The sequence below is a fragment of the Austrofundulus limnaeus genome, unplaced genomic scaffold (assembly GCF_001266775.1).
Source record: "Austrofundulus limnaeus strain Quisiro unplaced genomic scaffold, Austrofundulus_limnaeus-1.0 Scaffold330, whole genome shotgun sequence".
Taxonomy (NCBI): Eukaryota; Metazoa; Chordata; class Actinopteri; order Cyprinodontiformes; family Rivulidae; genus Austrofundulus; species Austrofundulus limnaeus.
The window spans coordinates 270,173-282,712 of NW_013952732.1; the positions used below are offsets into that span (position 1 = coordinate 270,173).

Sequence of the window (12,540 nt, forward strand, 5' to 3'; positions counted from 1 at the left end):
GAACAAAAATTGTGTGTAAAAAAAGTGCAAGATAGGCAGCTCCATTCAATTTCAATGAGAACAAAAAAAGGCAGAAAAAGCTAAATATTACAAAAAGTATAAAGTGCTGAAATACAAAAATGTATAGTTGGAATTTTCTGAATGAGCTCAAACTTTTGATACATAAATTGTTGAAACTGTTGTAGCACAAAAATTGTAAAATGAGATATCTGCTGAAAATTTTGTGGAAAAAAAGTGGATTGTTTTAATGGTGAAAATGCTGACTCAGCATTCACTCAGCAAGGACATCGCTCACAGTTCTGTTGCCCCCTGAAATAATTAAATACTAAAASCACTAAGCTTCATAAACAAACCCAGATCTGAGGCAGTTACTGGTGCTCACAGATACACATTACCTTCAGGGTAACAAGATGCAGTTTGTTCTGTCTGCTTGAGTCGAGGCGGCTCTTTAGTTAAAACAAGCTCGGCGCTGAACGACTTCCACGTCACTGTGGTAATGGGCAAATAAAACTCTGAAGCAAAAAAAACAGGAGTTCCTGCAAATGTTTTTAGGCGTCGGGGTGGAATCACACCCGTGGGGTGGGGGTGGGGGGGGCGGTTCAAGTGAGCAACCACTCAGCTAAAGTTTCAAGTGATGATTTATTGTGTGCGTAGTGAAAAATAATATATCCCTCATAAATATCTGCTGGGTGGATGTGGTGCCTGAGGTGTGCGCTGTATGATGATATTACCGGATAATAAACGGTTGGCACACTGCAGCAGAGCATGGTTTGCCTACCTCGTTCCACATCTTGTGGTTTCCCTGAGCTCATTTTATACCGAAGCACTTAAAAACAGTGACACGCCATAACTCAACACTTTCCGCCGCCAAAAGCCGTAACGATGCTGGAGCGAAGGAAGGTGGAGCTGGAGCTGTGGAAGGAAGGAGGTGCAATGTGTAAAGAATTAAAAGAGGGGGTGCACRTGTGTTTGGTACATTTGTTTTACATCCCAATACTTCTGTTATGAGTCATTGCCCGAAGCGGAACAAATGACTGTGAATGGAACTATTAGTGAAACATGGTGGGTGAAAGGAGGAATTCAAATTAAAGTGTTGCTTGCTAGCCRCTTACTCTCTCTCCATCTGCATAATTACCATAAAGACACCAAACCCTTGTGTTTGCACGTGTGTGTGTTGATGCGTGATTGTGTGCTTTTAAGTGAGGTCATCGAAGCGGGCTTTAATTTATAGAGGTTATAAACACTGAGAAAAGTTACCACCTATTAATTATTATAAAGAATTCATGCACAAGGCAGATGAGCTGGAAAACAAATGTCTACAAACATAAAACAACTACTTTTATTACATTTGGTTTCATTTTTTCATGCACCTTTTCCCTCTTGTACAGCAGTTTCAGACTGCTCTATATGTGCTCCTTTAATATGCAGGACAATTTAGGAAAAAAGTATAGGAAGCTGGAAACAAAAGAATAACAGAAAACATCCACATAATTGCAGTGGGGAATATCCAAAATAATTTATGCACCAGTCAACCTTTAGTTATCAAAGAAAAAGGTTAAAAATATGCACAGACACAAGTTTTTACTTGTATATCTTTGCTCATTTGCGTATACAGAAGCACTTCAGCAAAAACTTAATTTACTGTAGTTAAAACTGCACCGTCGGCATTACGAGCTCAGAGAGTCCAAAAGAAAGAAAAGCGCCCGAGCATCACTCCACACATCTTTGTATGTGACGAAGTGATGAGGTCACAGTCGGCTCGTTTGACACCTGAAGCCCGTGAGTTTAAWGAAAACCTGTTTTGATTGACAGCAACGCGTTACTCCGGCTGATGTTTTGARTTTGATTTATGAGACAAAAAGATGAAGATCTTCAATCCTCAAGACATGAAACCTTTCAGTGTCGGTTCTTAACGTCCTTTCGGGACAAAGTCRAATGTTATTCGCCACAACACTATCACTGTAGCTCCTACATGCATCTCAGCAACAGACCGGAGGATCGATACATCAGCTGCAGAGGAAACTTTATTATGTGGTGTTGGTTAATACACAGGAACACGGCTGCAGGTATGAACTGCAGCGGAACAATAAATCAAGCAGTCAGCCAGCAGGGGGAAACGTTCAGCATCCCTCATTAGCTGCTGCAGCAGCTGGCAGACAGCTGCTGGATCAGGGCCAGGCCACACCGGGGTCACCCTGGACCATAACCAAAAGCCAGATTCACACCAGGAAATCACCCTGAAGCACAGTGACTCAGGTCAGGGCGGTGGCCAGAATGAGACAAATCATGAAACGTAAACAAAATGAGAAAAGATGTTGGAGACGAGTTTCATTCTTGTTCTGATGAATGCGAGGAAGAACATCTTGTAATTCATCGCTGCCATAAAAAAGACGTGAGGGTGACTGAAGATCAATCATGTGGAAATGCGAAGAGACCTTCCTGCCAGCGGTTTGCTAATCTTCTGACGAAGCAACAAACTGATTCTGATTTGAAACGTCCTCCTGAAGTGCCGGGACCCCGCCTCCAACAGCTCCATCTGTGAACAAACCAAATCTTTAATGGAGGCCAAGTTCCGCCGGAGAACTTTCACCTGCTGCCGGCGCGCTCCACAAAGRCACGGGAAGATTAAAAGAAAATGTTGCAGCTTAAAGAAGATACAACACAGCTTTGTTAGCGTGATGTCAAACGTTTTGTAATTTAGCTTCACAGCACTGCAGCTCCCAGAGTCAGAAAAATGGATATGTGAAGCTTTAAAATAAAAGGGAATGAATCATCCTTTAGGCGCCCATTTCTTCTAAATGTTTCAACAATTTAATAAAAAAATAAACCAGCTTTGATGCTTTCAGTCTTTTGTTAGATAAGAAAAACTTGAAGGTGAATCTTCAACGAGCTAAACTTCCAGCATGACTGGGGTAAGCATAATTTTTATTGTCATATTCAGATATTCTTACAACGTACAGATTACTGTGACTTCAGCCTGAGAAGAGATTCACAGAAATGCTTCGTTTTGAAATCTGGGACACATTTCAGAGCATTTCAGGTCAGCGGCTCGGCTGTTATCTGAACAGACAGGAAAGAAACAAACTGCTTTTTCTAAGAAAATGTAGAGTGCTGAATGCTAAAATCTGAAGAACTGCTGGAAATAACTGTTACCGCTAAAAGAAGCAAAAGGCCAAGCTAAACAAAAAAATAGCTAAAAAGGTAAAATAAACATGATAATTCAAAGCTAAAAGAAGCAGAACAATGTCTAAAAATGAAAAGGTAACAAAATCTAGTTGAAAGCTAAAAGTAGCAGAAAGGTGGCTAAAAAAATCAGCAAAGGCCTAGCTAAAATTAGACAAACAGTAGCTAAAAACTAAATGTACTAAAAGTCTAGCTAAATGTTAAAAGCAGCAGACCAGTAGCTTAAAACTATCAATAGCAAAAGAGCAGCTGAAAGCTAAAAGTAGCAGAATCGTAGCTCAAAACTACAAGTAGAAAAAGTTAAGCCAAAATTAGCAGAACGGTAGCTAAAAACTAAAAAGAAGCAAAAGCCTTATTGAAAGCTAAAAGTAACAAAAGTGGCTAAAAACTAAAAAAGCAAGCCTAGATGAAAACTAAAAGTAGCACAACGGTAGCTAAAAACAAAAAACAGGAAAAGCCTAGCTAAAAAATCAAGTAGAAGAATAAGGCAAAAAGAGAGCCAGTATTCTAAAACATGCTTTAAAGAGAACTTTGTTTTAAGAAACTAAATAGATTTATATGACATGAATGTTTAAAAAAGCATAAAATATGTAGAAGTAGTCAGATTGAAAAATATGTATAGAATAAAAAACAGTTTTATGAATGCTGAAGGAGAATTCACAGTCTTCATATTAAGCTGCTACAAAAATCCATATTATTTTAGAATAMGACTTTGAGGCTTTAGTCTAAGAGAATAAACTCACTTCTTTAGCGTAACAAATCAACAGTGACTTTAGTCAATTTTCCACTCCGACTGGTATAATTTTAATTTGTTGTCTGCATGTCGCCACTCCGTACGGCTTACTGAAAGCCTGATTTTTCTACCAGGGTCATTAAAACGTAGAGTCATTCAGGACACGGTGTTATTTCTCTGACAGGTTTAATTGCTTCCATTATGACCTCCACAGCAGGTGCTGCTCGGCGTGCAGCACGGAGCGAYCAGGACTGGCTGTCAGACACCGTGTGTAGGGTTTTGTTGTTTTTAAATTTGATATTTTTATGTATAAATGTCTACAATGAAACAGGCACATTTAAATAATTACAATACTGTAAAAAATACTAAATTGTGACAAGGGGAAATGGATAGGATGACATTTTGGCAGGAAGTCAAGCATATAAAGACTAATGGTACCAATTACAACTGATATACGGTGGGCGGATCAGACTTCCGGATGCAAAGCTCTCCATTTTTAACTTTCCCAAACCTAAAAATCTGTGACTTTTTCTGATTCTGTAGGCGTATTAGTGTAGAGAAGAATCACATTTTTTAAAAAAATAAGTCAAATAACTGCAAACAAAAAGAGCCGGTGTATATTTATATTTAAATTCCTCTGCAGAAACAGATCTGAGGTGTTCGGTTTGTGTTTCCAATAAAACTAGACAATTTGTAGAGAATACACACAACACAAAAAGTTATGTTCCTTTTTTTTAAGTTGAATACAAGTTGAAAGTTTTCCATTCCTTAATGGYCGTACTTTATGATCCATTTTTTACAGGTAATAATTAAAATAAATGACCGTGTCCATAAAGACAATGCTCAGTTGCTAACCCCACCTTTTTTAAAATACTTTGTCAGTTTCGTGGTAATTATAATTTCAACCCGAAGTCATTAACAGCTTCCCATCCATCATGCGTGCCCCCAAAGTGAGAGATGTTACAATAATAACAGATGATCAGGTGGTTTGTGCTGCACTGTCGCTAAGTGTGCAGCAATAAATCCTGGATACACAAACCACGATCCAGTGCTGGCACCGCATACATCATTTCCTTTTATGCACCTGCTTGTTGCACCTCATTTCCCTCAAAAACGTCCTTGGTATCCCTCTCCCCTTTCCGTCGACGCCTTTTGTTCTCTCTTCTTAATGCTCGTCTTTATGCATATATGGAACCGTGCACTCAAAGATCCTTCAGTGAATAAATATGCTCTTTATTCCCCACCTCTCTAGCTCCTGGCTCAGCCGGCTCTATCTGCCGGTGGCTCATTTAAATAGACGGGGGTCCTCTAATGATTACTGCATTTTCAGAATCACTGTATGAGAAACATTTTAGCATAAATGTAGATTCTTATTAATTCAAAAGAAACAACATTAAGCCCGTGTGCAGGTAAATGGACTATAATGGGTCTTTTGTATTAAAGCAACCACTAATGGACTCATTAATACAATCAGAGCCATTAAAGACACTAAATTTAATTTCCAGAATTGTTTTCCCACTCATTAAGCAGGTCGGGGACTTTCAGCACTAACCGATTAATAACTTATACTAATTAAAGAAGCATGGAGGAGCACCGCATTAACACATTATGTTGTCTGTCCTGATTATGCATTAACTGATGGGCTCGCTGCCCCTCTAACTCAAAGCTGCATAATGGTTGCCTTGACGAATGGCGGCCAAAACAAGTTCTTGAGTGCCATTTTTTCCATTCGTCTCCATTACACACAGTGAGTCTGGAGCCAGTGCCAGGGCATGTTTATGGGATAATGGATTGCCTCAAAATAAAGTAAGTGTCCTCTCTGGATATCGATCCGAGTTGTGTCAGATCATGAGCAAATGCTGGGAAGCTGAAGGCGTGTGCTCAGGATTCTGGTCCGTCCACCGTTGTCTGGGCTCCTGGATGTCCGGAGGTGGTCAGGGAGGCTGGAGACGGCAGCAGACTGAGTGGAACCAGCCAGGCGACTGATCCCATGACTTCTTAATGGGTTCTCGTTTCGTTATAAACTAATGAATCTGGCCTGGAGCTGTGAAACCCTACCCACCACTTCTGGTTTATGAAACCAAYAAAGGGAACTAGAGTGAACGCAAATAATTTACAAATCAAGATGAACAAACGCCTTCAGCATGACTTTTTTCATCCAGACTCTAATGAGACTTAGACTTTGAGCTGCAAAAATCACATCTAAACAGATTGCATGTTGGGAATTGAAATTTCTGAGAAAGATCCCGAGCAGCAAATACGCTTCAAGTCCTACTGGACATTTGGCAACCAAGGACTCCCAGGAGACTCTGGCAAAAGAGCAGAACAGCTCATGTGATGTCAGTGGACCTGTCAAAGCAATCTGTTTTCATCTGCCGTAGGTTAGAGGCCAGGATGCTGAGGCAAGCACACACACAGACTCACACACATGACTACAGCTGATTCTGTGCTTTAGGCAACTCCCTCTGCAGCCTTCCACYATTTCTTCCTCTCTCTGTTTATCTTTCTTGATTATCTTTAATCTTTGCTTTAAAATCCAGCTTTCTTTGTTCCCCCACATTTCCTTTATATTTGGCTGCATCCTGCTCCCATGTCCTTGAGAGTAATGTTTGTTGCATTTGTGCATTTCCCCACCACCCGATTCTCCCTGGGTACAACTAGATGCTCTTTTCCTAACCTTGATAATGCTTGGCTCTATGCTCTCTTTTTTTTCCTCCTCTGCATGATAGAAAAAAATGTCCGCCTGGCAGTCCGGCGAGAAGCTGAGGTGAAAAGTGAAAGCATGTAATTGGGGGCCCGGAGAGGGTAGAATCCCCTGCATGTCAAGAAGAATTATAGCTTAAGGGTTAGAAAAAGTACGCTCACTCAAATAAAGTTAAGCTTCCAGACAAGAGTGGCAGAAATTAAACGAAACTGTGTGACTCTATTGCAGTGATTTTAAATCAAAAGGGTAACAGTGTTGGTAATAAGGGCCTAGTGCTAGTTTAATGTAGTTACATTTATATACATGTTATACAACTGATGTATTGTCGGTGGAAAGTTGGTCCACAGCTGCTCCTCAAGGTCTGGCAGATTGTAGTCAACGACTAAACAGATCCCACGTTTCATTGGGGTAAGACTGGGAGACCTTAACGAGACAAACACAGGTCCAAAAGACACATGCATCACTTCTGGGTGTGTTTTGTGTTAAAATGTTACCAGGGTGCAGTTTTAGGAGGGGGTGAACCACTCCTGCTCTGACTGCAGATGGGWGGGACTGCTGTGCGAGGACTGGACCACTTGTGAGTGCTTTGGGAAAGGGGAGAGGCTGCAGCACCTGCTGCTCGTTAAGGAAAGTACAAACAATGTGTGTTCTCACACCAGAGTCTTCAAAAGTTTCCATCAACAACTGAAGAAGTTTCTAGATCTGTTGCTAGTGGTTTATTCTGTAAATAACTAGCTGTAAGGGTCTGAATACTCACTAAATGCAATGAAAGTGTTGCTAAGTTAGAAGTTACKAAAGGTTATTGTTAGCTCCAAACAGTGTTCCTAGCTCACAAGTTGTGTTATATTAACAAAGTTATGATTCACGTAGCTAACTAAGGTTCATTGTTAGCAGAGCAGCTAATGCTAACCATAACTCTGACAACAAGCTCTCCTCCAGCGAATGGTTGAAACAAATCTAGTCTAGTTGACTGATGATTTGCAAGCATAATTATAAAAAYGCAAAAAACATGCAAGTGCAATTGTCTTCTATTGATCGTCAAATTAATCGTTATCGGCTAAATGCCGTAGTTAAATTGTGATTTTTTTTTTGGCCACCATCCCCCTGCCCTATGTACCCATGTATTTATTGGGTGACTGTTCAACCTACAGGAAGGCCAGCATCTCTTTCTTGATACACTCTGGTCTTGGCTTGGTCTCGGGTAAGGTGGTCTTGACTACAACCCAGGCAACTTCCTGATAACACCATTGTTCTAGTATTGATGCCAGCTCTTTACAAATAAACTCATTTATACTCAATCAGCTATTTGTCACATCCTAATAAATGAAGTCCTGCTTTCTCAAGAGAAAAAATAAAACACACTGCCCTTCATCATATCATCTGAGCTGCGTAGCTCTGTCAAGAATATCTACATCCATGCTTCAACTCCCTCASAGACCCATGGTAGCAAGTAACAAGGTTAAGGAGCACCGTTGTTTGATCAGTAGATCCGTTAACTCACAAATGACATTTTCTTTGCAACTCATAATAGCCCCTAATGTGGAGTCATCCGAGGTATCCACATTCATATTTATTAAAAAGAAAGAAGTGTTACCACGGCCGATTAARTGTGATTGTACCATACACCTGGAACATGAATAAGGAAATCACATTAGTCACTCTGTCAGACAGAGGTATTTCACTTTGTCTTAACCTTTTATCACATCTTTCAGGTACTGAGCCGTAGATGGGGTCTCCGAGGAGCTATCTCACTGGCATAAAATGATAAAAAAAGAATTAATTTGACCTTCACTCACAGTAAAAAAAAATTGAAAGAGCAGGAATAGAAAAAAGATGAGAGAATGGAAGAGATGTTTAAGGGAGGACGTGCCTTCACAGAGGGCAGTAGCCCGAGGAGAAGACTCCGATAATGAGAGCTCTCTCAGCTCCCCCACACTCCTCACACAAGACAACTGATTCACTGAGAAGCACAGAAGGACAGTCGTCACCTCGAGCTCCTCGAGTCTTCAGAGTGAGAAGTTTTAATAAAGAGTAAAAGTAACATATTTGCTCTTGACGGCCAACAAAATGTGCTCCGTTTGTCAGCCATCGACAAAGAGCCTGAGTGATTTCAAGCAGCAAGGTCAAAGTGACTCAAAAACTGAATTTAACTGAAACAAGACAAACAAATGTTAAACCATTATATTCATAAACAGCAGAACATTTTAACCCTCCAATTTAAATTCTTTTTAGCCTTTATAATGCTGCTGTAGCCAAACAAAGATGTTGCAGATTTAATTGATTTGTTCAACTACTGCAGGCAAATGCAATCCAAATCAGATGGTTTTGCCTGTGTGTGACCTAGATCAGATTTTTTATGGCAGTCTGAACCTAACAAATCAGATATTTTAAATCTGACCCAAGCCTTTTCAGCATGTGGTACTGAATCTGACACACGTGATGTTTTGCAAAGTGACTGCAGTCTGATCGCTGGTGTCACATTTCATATGCAACACTACAACAGAGGACATGCAGCTTTGTTATCGCAAATGGTGGATCGGATTGTAGTGATAGTAGCGCTTGAGACATGGTGTTTTCATGGCCAGTACGGTCCCACAGCAAGTCATGAAAAAGGTTCCACAAATCCTTGCTAAGAGCCAAATTAGCATTAGCATTTGTGGCTAGCTTCAACAATCGGCATTTGATCATTCTTAGCTACTGCACAACAAATTTCATTGCAAGTCTTAAAATTGCTGAATTATAGCCATTTAAATCTGGCTGTGGTGGCCATCTTTAATTTTTGACAAGAATTTACAATTTGGTAAAGATTGTTTTGGGCTACTTCTACACTAATCTTTAGCTTTGTATGTCGGAAAATAGCAGCATAATAAGTTGTGACCAGCATTCAGCAAGTTTTTTAATCATTCTTAGTTATGATCACGGAAATCCCAGGTCAATATTTCTTAAAACAGCTGAATTAAAAGTTATTTGGAATTAGCCGTGATGGCAGTCTTGAATTTTCAAATCCAGAGTGCTTTCTTTATTTGTATGTGCGCTCTAAAACAGTGATTCCCAACCAGGGGTACATGTACCCCTTAGGGTATGTTGGCAAATTACAGGGAGTACATGGAAAAATGTCTCAGGTGTGTAAAAAAAATAAGACTAAGATATGTAGGGCCATTTCAGTACCATGGGCAGTTCCTTCAGTCCTTAACACTGTCCAAGGTCCTAAAACATTCTAGCACTTTCAGCACCTTGGACAGTTCAGGACTTTGGACAATTCCTTCAGTCTTCCACACTTTCTAAAGTCCTGAAACATTTCGACACTTTCAGGACCTTGGACAGTTCCTTCAGCCCTGCACACTGTCTAAAGTCCTGAAACATTCCAACACTTTCAGGACCTTGGACAGTTCCTTCAGTCCTCCACACTTTCTAAAGTTCTAAAACATTCTAGCACTTTCAGGACCTTGGACAGTTCCTTCAGTCATTGACATTGTCTAAAGCAGTGATTCCCAACCGGGGTACACGAGTACACTACAGGTGGTAAACAGAAAATTTTCACAGCTGTGTAAAAAAATAAACAAATAAATAAAAATAGGACTGAGATATGTAGGGCCCTATGATTTCCACAATGTGGAAACTGTAGACAAAATCATGGAATTAACACAAAATGGAATCCAGTATAAAACGTGGAATCTAACAAAATTTGCTCATTTGGGTGAGTTTCTGATGTATTTGGGACAATACAATGTATTTTGGACGCTGCTGTTTTCTGCACCTGCCATTACCTGGTTTATTTATTTAATTTCTTATTAACTKTCAAGGCAGTGTTTTTATCTTTCTATTTAATTTGAGTTGAAAAAAGGCCTGAGAATTAAATGTTCTACGTGGTTAAATAAATGATTTTCATTTAATAATCAGTTGTAGTACATTATAGTTTTGGAGAATCATCATTACGTTTGACTGAAGGGGTAGTGGTATGACAAAATGACTCAGGGGGTACACAAGTCTAAAAATGTTGGGAACTATTGCTCTAAAAAACACCTTGGCCACCACTTGCAAAAAAGTGTAGCTCCRCCTCTGAGAAGAAGCAAGGAAAAAGACAAAAGAGAAGATATGGATGCAGTTTGAGAGGAGCTGCAGAGGAGGATGACTCGTTTTGGAGGTTTTACTCGGTGCAAGAGATATCAAAAACTAAAATAAATTGTGCTGGAAAAAATAACAGCTAGAAGATCTACAAACTATTTACGCTGTAATATAAGGACTACTTTAAAATTATCAGCAATAAAGTGAAGAACTGAAAAGATCTTAAGAAGCATGGTGAAATAAACTTCATCAATATGAACTGTATCTCCTTGTTTCTGATTCAGACTGAGAGACTTCTTTCTGAAGGCATGTGAGCATTCAAGTTATTGATTCTCCTTGTTATCACACAATCACCAGAGTGTAAAATGAAGCGTTAATCTACTTGCTGGGGAAAACACGGGTGTGAAATTCTTACTTTCATTTGTGCTTAGCTCAGGAAAGTTTCTCAGGTCACTCAAGATCTTTATGTCAGCGATTAACATGGTGAAGCAGCTAAAACAAACAAGAAATRAATGCGGATTGGCAAAATGTTCAGACTCAAGTGTTTTTTATGCTGAAGGAAGGAGAGATGATTTGTTAAAAAGCCTGCAGCAAAAACCTGAGATTCATTTCTTTGTGTTCTGCCCGGAAGCTAACAATATCAGTGAAAGCTGCGTCACGCTAAGAAAGTCCCACCATGAGCAACACTGCAAAAAAATATTAAATGATTCTGCTTAATTATGAACGATTGAAGGACACAAAACCATCATTATCATTTTAAATAGAACAGCCTCAAACTCCCAAAGTGAAAGAAACTGAATAAAGCTCCTATTATTAATTTCTTCAAAGCCGTCTTCGTTAGTAAACCAAGCACTGAGCCTGTGTCTACATTCACAGATTAAGTACAACATTCACAAAAAACAAACAAAAAAAATCATAAAGCTCTGTCAGCTGTGTAATTCAACTAATTTTAGAGGGATGGTTTCACAAGCCTGTTTGTTGACACAAATTCATAAAGCTGTAAAGTGTGAAACTGAAAATAGATGTCTTATTTTTAAAGAGAAGACAAGAATATAATCTGAGTTAAAGGTGTTCAGTACCACAAGTGGACTTTAAACAATTATTTCAATGGTTAAACACCAATATAAAGGAAACACTGATTATAACAAAACTTTCGTATTCTTCCTCTTTAACTGCATTAGAGTTCAATTCTAAAGTGCCTGTGATATCATTATTTGTAATATGTATGAACGCATTTTTGGAAAGATAATAGTGATAACATGCTGCAAAAACAATTACACATCGCTGAGATGAACAGTTGTTGAGATATTCACATGTGCAGTAACAGGAAGTGATGTCAAAGGGGAATGTCTACATAAACAGAGCATTGCTACAACGGCCGACAACAGACTGTAGAGAAAAATCAGATGTTTCTTTAGATTATTTTGAGTCACTATCAGTGAGATGAAGAGTTTAAATAATATTACGTCGATAAAAAAGACCAGGAAGTTCCTTTTTTTAAAGAGTTCCCCTTTGATGTTACTTCCTGTTTCATTTTGGCTGAGCCAAGTTTAAAAACATTTTGCCAGTTATGCAACAAAATGGGTAAAATCAAGTGTTTTATGCCAAGTTTTCTAAATGTAAAGATGTTTTCTTTGACCTTTTGTATTTGAAGGATATGCCTTTAAGTTAAATTATAATAAAGTTAAGTTAAATATTTAAATAAATGATCAACTGTACATTGCCAAGTTTTCTAAATGTAAATATGTTTTCTTTGACTTTTTGTATTTGAAGGATATGCCTTTAAGTTAAATTATAATAAAGTTAAGTTAAATATTTAAATAAATGATCAACTGTACATCAAGCATATCTGGAT

At 38.9% G+C, this 12,540-nt stretch overlaps 1 protein-coding gene across 5 annotated transcripts in view; it reads right to left on the minus strand.

Annotated features, from left to right (window-relative positions):
* samd12 (sterile alpha motif domain containing 12) overlaps nt 1-12,540 on the minus strand; it is a 129,124-nt gene that overhangs the window by 59,085 nt on the left and 57,499 nt on the right. Inside the window, exon 5 of one of the 5 annotated variants that reach the window (XM_014022453.1) lies at nt 1,999-2,536. The exons of the other annotated variants lie outside the window; for them this stretch is intronic. Within the exon in view, the coding sequence (XP_013877907.1) occupies nt 2,454-2,536 (83 nt within the window). The 3' untranslated portion in view covers nt 1,999-2,453. Of the gene's footprint in view, nt 1-1,998; nt 2,537-12,540 lie in introns of those variants that run through there. 5 annotated transcript variants of the gene reach the window in all.